At 41.7% G+C, this 15,729-nt stretch overlaps 1 protein-coding gene across 1 annotated transcript; it reads left to right on the plus strand.

Moving 5' to 3' along the window:
* The first annotated feature begins 75 nt into the window (after nucleotides 1–75).
* On the plus strand, nucleotides 76–12,206 carry sel1l (SEL1L adaptor subunit of SYVN1 ubiquitin ligase). Its single transcript, XM_030771107.1, has 21 exons — nucleotides 76–663; nucleotides 880–914; nucleotides 1,344–1,473; nucleotides 2,040–2,207; nucleotides 2,618–2,723; nucleotides 3,032–3,194; nucleotides 3,378–3,431; nucleotides 4,161–4,220; nucleotides 4,458–4,539; nucleotides 5,225–5,379; nucleotides 5,659–5,715; nucleotides 5,847–5,915; nucleotides 6,230–6,307; nucleotides 6,426–6,488; nucleotides 6,767–6,854; nucleotides 7,447–7,595; nucleotides 8,195–8,360; nucleotides 9,037–9,111; nucleotides 9,457–9,629; nucleotides 9,805–9,933; nucleotides 10,200–12,206. Exons 1-21 carry the CDS (start codon nucleotides 579–581, stop codon nucleotides 10,404–10,406), a joined length of 2,292 nt encoding a protein of 763 aa, XP_030626967.1. The 5' UTR covers nucleotides 76–578; the 3' UTR covers nucleotides 10,407–12,206.
* Nucleotides 12,207–15,729: the final 3,523 nt, after the last annotated feature.

Consider the following 15,729-nt stretch of genomic DNA (forward strand, 5'->3'; position numbering starts at 1 on the left):
GGCTAATGTATCTTATTGTATGTTGGGATTGGTCGTAAGAGCAGAATAGGAAATGGTGGGGTCAGTGAACAGCAGTCTGATGAAACTCAAGAGAGACAGTTCATATTGCTGATCATTGTTTATACATCTGTACGAGCTATAGAAATAGGGAGGGATCTTGAAAACCTCAGTGAAACATCTTGCTGACAAGTAGACTTAGGTTGTCACCGATACTTGGACCGAACCTTTCTGTTTTGTTTTGTTGTACTTGCATAGCCGTCAGCAAACCAGAACTGTAGGTTGCTAAGTTAGCTAGCCAAGTTAACGTTATGTATTTGTTAGGAGCTGGCGTGTAGCCTTTCCAAATTAGCATTATATGCATATAGCTACAGTAAAACCGGGCTAGGCAGAAATGCCTTACTGGTACGTTTTGTTTCGGAGTTTCTCAGATATTTATAATTTAGTATGTTTGTCGAGTGCACTTGCTCGATAAGTTATGCTAAAGAGTCGCATTCTGTGTTCCTAGATATTTTTTGTGCTCTGAAACATTAGCTGAAGCTAACTAATCTTGCTACTAGTGGTTTAGTGCGTGTTGGATAATGGGCTTTAAATGCAATATGAACATGACGAGGAAGACTTGGCTTCTGGTCATGATAGCAGTCGTCTCACTCGGGATAACAGCTGGTAAGTGCGAGAAGTTTCACCTGAGGCTAAGAATGTAGTAATATTTTAAGAGTTATGGGTGAGTTGATACATATGGCTCAGTATGTCAGGCAAATAGAACTTGCTATGACTGCAGTTATTCACCTGTCTCAGCAAGGTATGATGTATATGTTCAGCATGGTAAGTTATTTGAGCTTACAGTATCATGGCACAGCTAAGATACTTCATATATTGCAGGTGAGGAACAAGAAGCCACGGATGTCCCAGAGACGGTAAACACTGTATTTCAATGGTTAAATCAAATCAGCATGGTAACGGTTTGGCATTCAGTATTTGTCGTACTGCTAAACACTGTGTGGTTGTCCTCAGTTAGCAACTAGCATTATGAGCACGTCATTCATCTTAGCATACTTGCTCCAAGAATGTCTTCTGTTCTAGAAAAGGTGTAAGCCATGTGGATAGACGACATGATATTCATTTATTACATCCATGTTAAATTTGCATCAGTTGTTTTAGTGACAGCTTTAGACCCTCTGTTGGTTTTGAGATATATGTCGTACACATGTGTAAGCTAGAATAATGTTCTCTCATTCTGTTTTGCTACATCTTCTGACAACTCCTGTGATGCTGACTCACATGATGTTACCAGTTTATGACTTTGGACAAATGCACCATATTCCTCAATGTTTTTTCACTATTAGATTGCAGAGGAGCCTAAGGAGACCTCTCCATCAGAGGAGTATGTCCAGACTGAGGAGGGTAAAGCTGAGGAGATAGAGAAAGAGGACCTCCCCAGCCAGCCTCCCCCAGTGGAGGAAAGACCAAAGGAAGGTGAGTAGAGAACCCTGTTATGGAAGTACTCTGACCTTTTTTTTTTTTTTTTTTTTAATACTTTTACTTTCATACCAGGTACATCAGTAGTCATTTTTTCACATTTCCGCTCATATTATTATGTCAGTTCCCACATCAACAGAACATTTCGTTGCTACCTTTTATACTCTAAGCTAGTTGAAACTCATTAGAATAAAGCTCTGTTTCTGCTAACCCTCTTGGGAATACAGACTCCTTTGAGAAAGTGTTTTCCTTTTGCAGTACAAATTTGAGATAAATGGCGTTTAGACCATCTATATTGACAGTAAAACAACTGATGTGGCAGGTGTTTTTTTTTTTTTTTTGCCAAATAGCTGCACGGCAGATGACATTGTTCCTTGAACACAAGATCTCTCATAATATTGTTTTGTATGAGCCTCCCTTCATTGTGTGTTAAAAAAAGAGAGAGAAAGAGAAAGCTCAGCCAGCCGTGCAAAGCCAAGTGTGCTTCCTGTGAATGTTTCGATCTAACATGTCTCTTCTCCATTGGTGGTGTTTTTTGTTTGTTTGTTTTTTGATTGGTGCAGTTCCTGTGGTGATAGGTGGCACAGCCTCTGGGGAACCTTGCGTGTTTCCATTTCTCTTCCTGGGGAAGGAGTATTTGGACTGTACCACTGAGGGCAGGGGGGATGGAAGACTGTGGTGTGCAACCACCTATGATTATGACCGTGATAAGAGATGGGGTTTCTGTGAAAGTGAGTCAACACTTACAGTGGACACGTGCTAACTTTAGTACCTAACAACTAAACACCTGTGTTCGCTTTATGAATGTTGGATCTAAAATATATTTAATTGGCACAAATGGTTAAGTGAACACAGAAGGCAGAATAGCATCATTCAGCATGGACAGAGAGGTTAGACGGTCAATACTGATTTCATTATGTCTTCTTTTTTCTTTCACTCGCTCTTGGTAGAGTGATTGGCCCAGCGCCTAAAGCTTTCTTTCAGTGGTGCTAATATGGTAGTTTATTCTACTTGCATTTCATTGCAGTGTTTTGAGTTCTTTACACTAATTTGTGCAATTGCAGAGTGATGAAAATGAACAAAATGAGTAAATGAGTTGGCATAACGAAAGAGTATTTCTGCTCATTCTCTCCTCCTGTAGCCGAGGAGCAGGCAGAGGAGAGGAGACTAGCGGAGGAGGCAGAGGAGCAGTACCAGACCACCCTCAGACTGCTCAATGCAACTAACCGAAAGAGCCAGAAGAAAGAGTGAGCAAGCACTTGAGTATCTCCTCTGGCTTTCCTCTAACTTTTCTCCCATGGCTTAATGCCCCATCATTACTGTCACATGTTATCAAACTATTACAAGTGGAGTTGAAGGGAAGACGATGACGTTTCCATGGACCATCTCAGTTTGTGATGTGTTCCTTTTGCTTGAACCGTTTTCGGTTGCTTTCAAACGCCTGTTATTTTCCTCTCAGTCTCTGATGAGTCTTGGTCTCAAATGGGAGAGGTGGATATTACGGCTAAAATAAGCCAGTGTGAAGCTCAGACCCGGTGTGCTGTCTGTGTGACAGGTTGTATGAGAGGCTGCTGAAAGTGGCAGGGATGGGTCATACCAAAGCCATGGAGAAGGTGGCGTATGCCATGCTTTTCGGAGATTACCTTCCCCAGAACATCCCCAAAGCCAAAGACATGTTTGAGAAGTTGGCGCTGGAGGGCTCTCCTAAAGCCCAGACGGTGGGTGTCCCTCCTCAGAACCTCTAAGAATGACAGTTCTGAAATCCGACCCGCTGATTTGGATATCAGACACTTGGCACGATGTTGGTTTGATACATCGTTAGAAAGCCAGTGTGATATATAAACAAATGTATTTTAAATTGTATTTGCCAAATATTTATGTCAATTCTTTTCTCTCACCAGGCACTTGGTTTCCTGTATGCAGCAGGCTTGGGAGTGAACTCTAGCCAAGCAAAGGTATTCTCTCATTTCATTTTCTCTTCCACTGGTTTTTCTTTGGGCAGCACAGTGGTGCAGTGGTTAGTGCTGGTCTCAGGTACGCAGCAAGAAAGTCTCAGGTTCGATTCCTGGCCAGGGTCCTTTCTGTGTGGAGTTTGCATGTGCTCCCCGTGTCTGTGTGGGTTTCTCCCAGGAGCTCCAGTTTCCTTCCACAGTCCAAAGACATGCAGGTTAGGTGAATTGCAGGTTAGACACTAAATTGCCCCTAGGTATGAATGTGTCTGCCCTGTGATTGACTGGCAACCTGTCCAGGGTTTTTTGCCTTTCGCCCTCTGAGCGCTGGGATAGGCTCCAGCACCCCCGCGACCCTGATTAGGATAAGCGGCTTAGATAATGAGTGAGAGTGGTTTTTCTTTTTCTCGCTCTTGGAACTGAGATAGCTCAGAGGTAAAGGAGCAGGAGGAGCAGTCAAAGGGTTGTCAGTTTGTTTTTGTGAACACAGCCTACAGTGACTGTGTCCTCATTCTTGGTTCTCTGACACGCATCTCTCCACACTCAGACACAGGGCTGGAGCAGGAGACATTTTTCTATTACAAAATGGATAACGCTATACACTGATACCATCACTGTCATTTGATTTTATTGTATTTTCCCTCAACTGCTTTGTTTATATAATAATATGAACCTATGAAGGCCATATATTTTTTTTTAATCTGTGCAATGCTAATTGATGCTGTATTTTACCAGGCATTGGTGTATTACACTTTTGGTGCCTTGGGTGGAAACCTTGTGGCTCACATGATTCTGGTAAGGAGATAATGTCTTTTGGCTGCAATTCTAGGGACTCTTTGTACAAGTCCTTTTCACTGCACATGTTTAGCCATAGGAATTGATAAATCAGCCACATTGATTAAGCTGTCTTGGCTTTGTGCCAGAACTCATTCAGTGTGCAATTGCTGCAATACCAAAAAGCATTGATTTTTGTTTTTATGTCTGACATAACTATCTCTCTGATCTAACTATAACTCATCTGTTTCTGTGCAGGGCTATAGGTACTGGGGAGGTGTTGGAGTTCCTCAGAGCTGCGAATCAGCTCTCACTCACTACAGGCATGTGGCCAATCACGGTGAGACAGGCTAATATCATCCATTAGTCTTTCGCCTCAGTAAATATATCTTGATTTCCATTTATATTTTAAGAGAGAGTGCCTGTATAATGGTGTGCAGAGAGGTTGCTGTCTTTCAAGTACAAGTCTTTGTGCTCTGTAGATGTAGCTGGAGCTGTAAAGAGGGGTACAGCTGACTGTTAATACAGATTTGGGCCTTTACTTGTCTAATAAGAGCACATGTCTGTGACAAGCTTTTGGTCACTGGATATATTTATAAAGTACCAAAACAATGAAGCAGTTCTGGAGTGATTTGGATCTGTGTCTCTGAATCATTTCATACAGGGACCAGTGCTGTGAATAGAGGTTTGGTTTTTTTAAGCCTGGCACTGACCTCACTCACTCACTCACTATCTAAGCCGCTTATCCTGATTAGGGTCGCGGGGGGTGCTGGAGCCTATCCCAGCGTTCATAGGGCGAAAGGCAGGGAAACACCCTGGACAGGTCGCCAGTCCATCGCAGGGCATGGCACTGACCTGTTACAGCTAATTTAAGTCTTTTTATGAACATCACGCTTTCTGTGAACTGAATGAGAAGAACCAGGGTTAGCCTAGGTCAGACAGGTTTAGGGCATTGGTTCTTTTAGAAGTGGATCATAAAACCGCATCCCAGATGATAATAAAACCTGCATCCCTGTCCGAGCCAGTGGCCAGTGATGTGTCCCTGACGGGTGGAAGTGCGGTGCAGAGGGTTCGACTGCTGGACGAGGTGGAGAGCCCTGGCTCCACCAGTGGGATGCTGGAGGAGGACCTGATTCAGTATTACCAGTTCCTGGCAGAGAAAGGCGACGTTCAGGCCCAGGTACTGTACACTGCTGAATCGCTTCTTTTTCTTTTTTGTTTTTTTTTTTTTCTGATGCCATCAACACTTCAACTCCTCAGGGTTTTCACTGTGTTCATATGCATGTAACAGTGTGTGCACTTTGTCTGCAGGATGATTTTTGGCATGGGTTTATTTGCATGGGTTTTTTTTTTCATTTAGATCATTTTTGAGGAGAAGGACCTAAATTTTGTCTAAATTGATGAGGGTTTAAGGTATTAAATAGTCTGTTGATGAGGTTTTTGATGCTGTGTCTGGCAGGTGGGGCTGGGTCAGTTACACTTACATGGAGGTCGTGGTGTGGAGCAGAACCATCAGGTAAGATCCAGAAACAAAGCCTGACATGCTAAAGACCACTCAGGCTTCCGTCTATGAATTGTCTTTTTACTGTCATTTTTAATCACGTTAGTCACAGTAAAATGTGATTGTTTTTTTTTTCCCCCACTCAGCGAGCCTACGAATACTTCAACCAGGCTGCCAATGCAGGGAATACCCATGCCATGGCCTTCCTCGGAAAGGTAGCGGACTGTTTCTGTTGTTGGAAAGATTATGTTGAAGAAATCATCAAACTTATGTGTGAAACACTGAGAGTTTTCCTCCACTTTTGTTTGTGTTTTATGTGATTAATCTGGTTCAACAAGAGGTGTTTAGAGAAGCAATTGCTTATGGTCCCAGAATGTCAGTTATATTTATTTATTTATTTATTTATTTAATAGGGTTTTTTTTTTGACGTTTTGAAATGTAAAGACCTCCCAGTTGCAAATGTCATGTTTTTTGTCCTTTTTGTTTCTCTCTTTCTCTTTCATGTTCTCTCACGTTCTCTCATTCCCAGATGTATTCTGAGGGCAGTGATTTTTTGCCTCAGAACAACGAGACGGCCCTGCAGTATTTTAAGAAAGCTTCTGACCTCGTGAGTGAGACACGTTTTCTATTCACTTTACTTCACTCTTTGTTGAGGTATTTGCATGCGTGCTTCAGTGACACAAGTATTTGAGAAAACTCTGCGTGTGTGTGTGTGTGTGTCTCAGGGTAACCCAGTGGGCCAGAGTGGTCTGGGCATGGCCTATCTGTATGGCAGGGGTGTACCTGTGGTGAGTACTTACTGCCCACACTGTCAGTCTGTACTCAAGGCCATTTGTCACAGAGGTTTAACAGTCATGTATTAGCCCAGGCCTGGTGCTCAGCCATGCTTTTCCCATAGTAATTAGTTTTACCCCCAACATATTTCCCAAATTAATAACATTCGTAATACATTTTTTATTTGCAACTGCAGACTGCTGATTATTGATACTTGCATCTGATATAATCTTTTATGAGGTAAAGTCAGTTGACGGTGGATGGTTCTGGTCACGTGTGCTTGTTTTGACAGAACTACGAGCTTGCTCTGAAGTACTTCCAGAAAGCAGCGGAACAAGGCTGGGTGGACGGACAGCTCCAGCTGGGAACCATGTACTACAGTGAGTGTTTGTGTATTTGTCTGTCTGTATGTGTCTGTGTGTGAGAGAAAGAGAGGGAGGCTTGTACCTTTTTCTCCTCTGAGTTACTTCTCAAATCACCCTTCCTTTCCTATCCTACCACTTCCCTTTTCTACGTTGTTTTTAGTTCTGAAGTGACTTTTTCCTCTCTGCTGTACAAAACCTTTCTCTCCCTTTTTCCCCCTCTTCCCTTTGTGTCTTTTCAACAAAAATCCTGTGGAGTTCTGGAGGGCTGGTTGCCTTGGTGATAATTACTGTCTGAAACGCCCACCTGCAGGCTGTTGAGAAACTTGCCTCGCCACTCACATTCACACACACACACACACACACACACACACACACACACACACACACACACACACACACTCACAGTGCAGAATGTCTTATTTTCACTCGTTTGGCACTGTAGTAGGTGTTGATGCTAACATACTGGGTCATGACTCATATAACTAACTTCTTTCTTTCTTTCTTTCTTTCTTTCTTTCTTTCTTTCTTTCTTTCTTTCTTTCTTTCTCTCTTTCTCTCTTTCTCTCTTTCTTTCTCTCTTTCTTTGCCATTCCTCTTTTGTCCTCAGATGGCATCGGGGTGAAACGGGACTATAAGCAGGCTCTGAAGTTCTTTAACTTGGCCTCACAGGCTGGTCACATCCTGGCGTTTTATAACCTGGCCCAGATGCATGCTACAGGCACAGGAGTCATGCGTTCCTGCCACACAGCGGTGGAGGTCTGTCCATCTGTCGTCAAATTTAACACCAGACGATTCTCATTCTCTCCACCTGTTTTTCATACAGACGGCTCATCTCCCATTATCAGTCTGATGATTATCCTGCCCAGAATAAAGTCTTCTACAGTGTGTAGTGTGGATGTAGTCACTTGTTTTTGTAGTAATGGTGGGTTTGATAGTTTAGCGTGAGAAAATAACAGCCTGAATCTTTCATAATAACACTCTGCTTGTTTTACATGCAAGGCCCGTGTGTCATGTCTTTATGATTTCATACAATGCCACTTGTGTTCTGATACTGGACATTGATTTGGTTGGGTGATAGTGATGTCAAGTTCAGAAGATTTTAGATCAGTTTTTATTGTTTTCCTATGTATTGTCTACATTACGTGTGGTTGTTTTTTAATATTCATGTTTCTCTGTTATATTGCGGTTACTGAGGTCATATCTAGTTGTTATTGCCTCCTTTAATCTTATTCATATTTCAGCAGAGAATTTTATCTTACTTTCAGATTATAATTGTTGATATTAATCAGCATTTTTTTTTCTTGTGTGCATGTGTCTGTGCACACGTGTGTGTGTGTGTGTGTGTGTGAGAACAGCTCTTTAAGAATGTGTGTGAACGAGGTCGCTGGTCAGAGAGGCTGATGGGAGCCTATAGCAGTTTTAAGGAGGGCAACATGGACTCTGCCGTGGTGCAGTACCTGCTGCTGGCTGAACAGGGCTATGAGGTTGCTCAGAGCAATGTAGCCTTCATCCTGGATCAGAGTAAGTCACAGCCACACCACTAGGGGGCGAACTAACTCTAAACTTTTCAGTGTGACCTTACTGCACGTACTACTTCCCTTTTCCTCATCATTTTGAACAGACATGCTTAAATTATGTGATATCTGGGATATCTGCAGGACTCTCTCTCTAATTAATCAGTGCCACAGGGATAGATGCAGTTGTACTTATCTGATGGGGAAAAAAGTTCTGAAATAATAAAATGATACAATGTACAAGAACTCAGTGATTAACCTGTCAGTTTGATTGTTTTGTCATCTAGCAATATCTGGCAGGGAAAACCAGCCTTTTTTATTTAAGCTGTTTTGGCAGCATACAGACACTAAACGGGAAATGAGAAAGGAACTGATGCGTCCAAACTGAAACAGCTTTGGCTCGCTTACTAGTCACTGCTGCATTTTTATACTGGACAGCTGTGACTTAGTGCAGTCTTCCCTGTCTACAGATACAGGCGCGGATATGAGGGCAGCGAGACTCATTCTCAGCACTACACTGTGTTGTGTGTGTGTGTGTGTGTGTGTGTGTGTGTGTATATATATCGAGGCATTGCTGCCAGTGATTCTTTTTAACACAAGAATAGAGAATGAAATACATGGTGGTCTACTGATACTCCAGCAGACGTCTAAGCTTTTGTGTGTGTGTGTGTGTGTGTTTTCAGAAGAGACACAAATCTTCAGTGAGAATGAAACCTATCCTCGTGCTTTGCTTCACTGGACTAGAGCAGCTGCCCAAGGTTGGAGCATCTTCATATCTGCCTTACAGTGCTTTAAAATGCACACTTATGCACGTACACAAAATATACTGCACGTAGAACACATTCTATGAGGGGGAAAAAAGCTATATTTTTTGCTGGTCCACCCTTTTCTTTTTTGAAAAGGTCTGCAGATTGAAATGAAAAATGATACATGAGAGCAAATAAAATTGCATGTTAAATTAGAATCAAAAAGCCTTATGCCCGAGGGACTTGGTTTTTATTCTCTTTAGACTTTGGCTGAAACAGCATATATACTTGGTAAATGTGGCCTTTGAATATGAATTGCTAACCATGCATTGATTTGATTTGTTTCTGTATATACAGGATACACGGTGGCTAGAATCAAACTGGGAGATTATCATTTCTATGGTTATGGTACAGATGTGGACTATGAGACAGCTGTCATCCACTACAGACTGGCCTCAGAACAGCAGCACAGTGCACAGGCCATGTTCAACCTGGGCTACATGCACGAAAAGGGTCTGGGTATCAAACAGGTGGGCATACAGAGACACACACATGTACACACATACATACACAGGCCTGCACGCACACACAAGTCAGATAAGAGAATAAAAATAGATTTTCTCTGTCCTTTTGTTTAAACTTGCACTGTAGAACACACACACACACACACACACAGCAGTAACTCTCTGCCCTTTGCCCTGGCAGGATATCCACCTTGCCAAGCGTTTCTACGACATGGCAGCGGAAGCCAGTCCAGATGCCCAGGTGCCCGTTTTCCTGGCACTGTGTAAACTAGGCCTCATCTACGCACTGCAGTACCTGCAGGAGCTAAATGTAAGTCCAGGGTAATTTCCCTCAGTGAATGAGAAACATTTTACCCCACTGATTAGCAGTGACTCACACTGGCATAAATTAAAATGAAGTTAGTTTGGAATGATAAAAATGTAGTAAATGTTCATGAGGAAATAGTATTCACGTGGGAGGAGAAGTAAATCAATATAAAGGCTTTTTTTTTTCATTTTAGTCCTGTCTTTGTCCCTGTGCAAGCCTTCTTTCTGTCATCCTCTCATTTTATCCCTTTCTTTCTCTCTCACTGGCAGCTGCGAGAACTTCTCTCCCAGGTGGATCTGGACCAGTTACTGGGTCCTGAATGGGATCTGTACCTAATGACAGTTATCGCTCTACTCCTGGGAACTGTCATCGCTTACCGCCAGAGACAGCACCAGGCAGTGCCCCGCCCGCCCCCGGGGCCTCCCCGCCCTCCAGCCGAGCCAGAACAGCCCGCTGCTCAGCCTGAGGAGCAGTGAAAGGGCGTGGCTTGGGTGGGGCCGAGGAAAGACAGTTGGAGAAGTGCATCATCCATCTCAATCTCCATGCACCAACTACCTCCTCCACCCAAATTCAGCCCCTGGCTCTCTACAAGCGTGACAAAAGCAGACTCTCTCTCTCTCTCTCTCTCTCTCGCTCTCGCTCTCGCTCTCGCTCTCTCTCTCTCTCTCTCTCTCTCTCTTTACTCTGCTTCATCTTGTTGCTAAGCTGTTGTCTGGAGGCTGGATGATGACAGAAACTAAATGGAAAATTAAAAGAGAGACACGTTTAAAGAAAAAAAAAAAAAAAAACCTCTTCGGTTTGTGACTCAGGGTTTTGCCAGTTGAACCTCCCTGTATCGTGACGCTCTGTGCTAACGGTTTTTAGCTCAGGCGTCGAGGAATGACTTTGTCAATCTTGAATAAAACACGGCTGTCGCTTATTTTTTCTCATTCACTATGCTAAGGACCTAATTTATTTTTCTCTTGAGTTGCTTGAGTTTTCACCCATCCCCCCCCTTGGCTTATTTTGGGGAAGTGGGTTTTATTTGGATCAAATCATACCTAGCCTTGTATGCTAACTGAAGGACTTCAGGGCTCTGAACGGGCTCAGAGCTGAATAGAAACAATTACCATTCTTTTCAGCGTATGGTTTTTTTTTTCCTCATGCTTGGTTTGTTCTAGCCAGCTGTGTTTTATGTGTTAACATGTTTTGTCTTCTTTTTTGACCAACATGTTTCCTTAGCATAAATTCATTGGCAAAAAAAAAATTTGTTAGCAAAGTAGGCTACAAGGAATCAAGACCCTACTCCTATGCATCTGGAATGTAAAGGATGCATCCTATGCATCCATTACAGGACTAGCAGCAGAGATATCAGCTGTCCGAAGCTTCTTCATAGCTGTACTTACTTATCTCCTCTAGTAGTTATTGTCTAAGACTATTCCCACCCTTGGCCACTAGGATGGACTATCATGATTCAGTGGAAAGGATATGCGGTGACTTGTTAGTGTGGTGTAGCATTTTTAAAACTCTAATCTCCCAAAGTGTGATACAAGAATTGATCTGTTTGGGGGGGGGGAAAAGGAGAGAAAAATATGTCAGTAAGATTTTGAGGACTTTGACCTGATATTTTGCAAGGCACATCTATCATTCATAATTTTTGTTTTTTTGGTTCAGAATAGATGAGTAGTTTCAAATGTCAGATTTTTCTGTTGAGACAGTATTGTTTTGGGTGTAAAGGGGGGGGGGGGGTGTTGACGAAAATGTTAAGAAATATCTTTATTCATAAAGCTGAATAACAGTGCCCTGAAACATGCTTTGCGATGTGTGAATTCTTTGTATTATCAATCTGAGGTCATTTTAATTTTTTTTTTTTTTTTTTTTGAGAAAAACAAACTTCACATTTTGGTTTGAATGTTGAAGCATGTCTGAAGGTTTTGGGCCTGATTGTCTTTTCTGTGGTTGATTTACATGTCTGATCACATAGCAATACAGTAATGTTTGATGTGCAAAACTTGTGAAGAAACAAATGTATCTGTATATAGGGTGTATAGAGATTTGTCGATTTTCATGAGAGAATTCTCAGAATGGTCCACCTCTAATTGTAATGATTTGAAGTCTTTAAAACTAAGCGTAATTAATTTAAAAAATACAATATTTTTTTTTTTCCATGCTCAGTCAGTCCTGGTAGATTCCTGTACACAATATGACTTGAGAAGAGGGGGGGGGGGGCATTTTTACAATGATAATGTCTATAGTTTGTAAAGAATTAATAAAATGATCAGTGGGCTATGAACATTCTGATGACTCATTGGGTGTTGTTTCCCACTACTCACAAACTCCTCTCCTCTTCTACTACTTTTTGGTTTTTTTTTAATTCAGATCTAACTTTTCTCATTCTTTAAGCTTCAACCTGTCAGTCCTGTCCAGACTGGGGACTGTGTATGGCCCGTGCTTTACGTAAGCGGGCTTGAACCTTGTTAATCAGCTGTTTTGGGTGGGGGAGATAAGGGGGCCCTGATATAATGGCCTCATTCGCCGCGCGCATCACATTGTGCTAGCCCCCCGCTGGACACGTTCCACTATGGATTGGCTTTTGATCGCCGTGGCAACATGCCTGCTAGCCTCCTGTCCTGTCAAAGGTAAATGCTGGAAACAGCTAGAGCTTAACACACATAGGCGCATAGTTCACATTGTACACAGACACACTCGCATACACAACCGCTTTGCTCTCTGAAAAGAAGTGGCAGGCCATTGGTTTACCACTGCTTACTGGTTAGATAATGGAGGTGTATCAATACGTGGATTAGAGCATGTTTGAGTATTGGGGGAAACAGAAGCTAAAAACATGGATGAAGTAGGTTCATGGTTCTAACGTTGGTCAAGAGGTTCTTGCTGAAACCACTGGGTCCCACATTCCTGTGGAATGGCTGCATACAGAGTCAACAGTGGGCTAATCAGGAGAGGTTGATCAGTCATGTACATTGTTTTTCTCAACGCTGTTCTTTGAAAGAGAAACTCTGGGTTAATCTGAAACTTTGACATTTTCATCATCCAAGGCAATGAGTGGAGCTCTGAGTATGAGGAGGGACTCAGTTACTACAGCGAGGAAGCTCTCAAAAAGGTGAGGTATTTAGTATTTATTTATCTACTTTCATAAGAAAAACAAATCAGAATGTGCAATGGTAAGCAGTTTTTGTTTGTTTGTTTGTTTGTTTGTTTTACTGATGTTTGCCTTAGTTAACTCATCATATGGCTGAGTTTCTTGTCTGTGTTATTAATTCTTTGTGTCTCCAGTTGAGCTCTTTTGCCAAAGAAAATAATAGCTAGATATTGTAACCATCTGAATGGTTCATGATGTTAAATCATCTTCTTCCATGTGCTTCAGGAGTTTCCTGAGAAAACCAGACCAATCAGCTTTAAACATCCACTTTTTCGCTGTCCTGACATGAGCCCCTCCCCTACTGTGCCCACTTCAGGTAAGCTGTTCTCAGGTCAGTTCACTGGCCATGAATCTGAGTCTGCTTCAGGATCTGAAGAGAGAGCATGTTTTGGATGAGAGGTCAGGTCATTAGAACATTTAGAGGTTCAAGTAGTCTAAGTGTTACGCTTGTCTCACAGGCAAGGGTTAAGACTATCCATGGGCTTTATTGTATTGTGGATGAAGTATGTCTATTATGATTATTAGTGGAGTACTCAGTTTAATTATTGCCTGAGAGCCTTATCCTGTAGTTCTGGCCAACTTAACATTTATCATCAGTTATAAAAATATTATAATTCTGGAACGTTCTTGTTTTTCCCTGCGGCTTTATCATGAATACTCAGAACTGAAAATCAGAGAGAGGCAATAGATATACTATGTTTTGCCAAAGGTCATTTAAGGTGAGACAGATCTTATGGTCTTAAAAAATGGAATGTTCTGGAAGGTAATGAGTGGATTCGGTCTGTTTGTGTCACAGTTGAATTTGTGAAGGCTGCAGACATCAAAGTCATTGCTGCCCTTGGGGATTCGCTGACGGTGAGTGTGGTCTATTTCCTGTCCCTTTGCTGCATTTATGCTGCATTCTCTATCTGAACACAGCTGTGGATCTTCATCGTTTGTAATAATCAAGATACAGGTTTATTGCGTTATATTCATACTGTTGGTACATTTAGAGGGAGCACACCCACAGTGATAAGAAAGAACACACAAAGGAAGGTGCATATTTTGCTAAACAGAACTGAAAACTTTGAGTACTCAGAGATGACTGTTTAATTTTTTTTTAATATCAGTTCTTTTTATATGAAAATAAATAATCAGCTCCTGATGGATATATAAGTTTCATGTTTGTATTCTGCATGAAACCAACATAATCTGATCATCTTAGTCAGAAAATCAGACAGTAAGATCTTGTTCTCATTGGATATTTTGTGATCAGTGCTTCACTTGACACAGCTTCTTGACAATTACAATCTGTAATGTGTGTATGTATAAATACATACAGATGTTTATAAAAGTACTTCTGTTGGTCTTTCCAGACAGGCATTGGTGCGAACGCAACCTCTGTCCTGGGCATTCCTATTGAATTTCGTCATGTGTCCTGGAGGTAATGTAAGATATATGACAGAAATCTAACATCTGTGACTTGGTTATAAGCACGGGGTGTACTAAGCTTTTCCACAGCAACCTCATGGTACATTGTGAGTTATTTGATCGATTGGGACACTGCGTCCAAGGTACTGTTTCAGCTACATCTGTCGCAGCACTTTGAAATGTAGCAGGGATTCAGGAGGAGATGAGATCCCCTTACCCTAGTCTGATGTTCATCTTATTCCTCTTCTTCATCAGTTCACACTGTGTAAAGAATTATCTCAGCAAATGAAAAGGCTGTTAGGTGTGGACTTAATCCCATCTGTGAACAAATGTTAGGTCAAAGAAAGAGCTTTGTGTTTCAGACCTTGTGCGGTTCCATACCTTGAGATTAGTCAGTATATAGTGATGCAGGATTGGGTTTGGATTGAGAAGCCTGACTGCCTCAGTTAATAGGGTTGCATAAGTGTATCTATCTTCATGATCAGAGTGTTTGAGCTTGGTCCATTACCTTGACACCCAGGTTAAAGAAGAGGCCTAAACAAGCCTTTCTATGTGGTTTAAGGGTGTGAAAGATCAGTTGTAGCACAGTTACCAAATATGATATTAAATTAATCAAGAGAAATCCAAGGGCAAGATAGGTAAGAGTTTGTGGAAATGTTATGCATTTTACCTACTCAGCTTTTGTTTGAAGATCAATGGGATTCTGCGTGGACTTGTTTTAAATAAAAGATCTAAATAAACTTTACACTTTCTGATAAAGCAGATCATAAAGAACACGGTCACCACTGATATAAGTTGATATGTCTCTTATAGCATTGGAGGCCATGGATCTTTCCAAGATGTCATTACACTTGCAAGTAAGCTTTTTCCCTTTCTTCAGTTTGCATCACATAGCATGTGAGATTTAGCATATAGCATGTTAGTTACCTGTCGCACTGAGATGATGCTTAACATTGACCTGTTGCAGAAATACATTTCTCAGTATTTTATTTGGGATAATAATGTAAAAAATGAATAAATAATTCTAGCCATGAATGTTTATGACACAACCAAAAAAATTGTGTTCGTGTAGTTCATGCCAGGTCATTTATTTATGATTTGAAGTTTATTTTGTGTCGTAGATATCCTCAGACTTTTCAATCCCAATTTGGTGGGGCCGGCCCCAGCTAAAACTGTCCATGGGACCCCAGCCCCCCTCAGTGAGACTGGATTTAATCTGGCAGTGACAGGAGACAACACCTTGTGAGTAG

This window comes from Chanos chanos, chromosome 4 (genome assembly GCF_902362185.1).
Source record: "Chanos chanos chromosome 4, fChaCha1.1, whole genome shotgun sequence".
NCBI classification, from domain to species: Eukaryota; Metazoa; Chordata; class Actinopteri; order Gonorynchiformes; family Chanidae; genus Chanos; species Chanos chanos.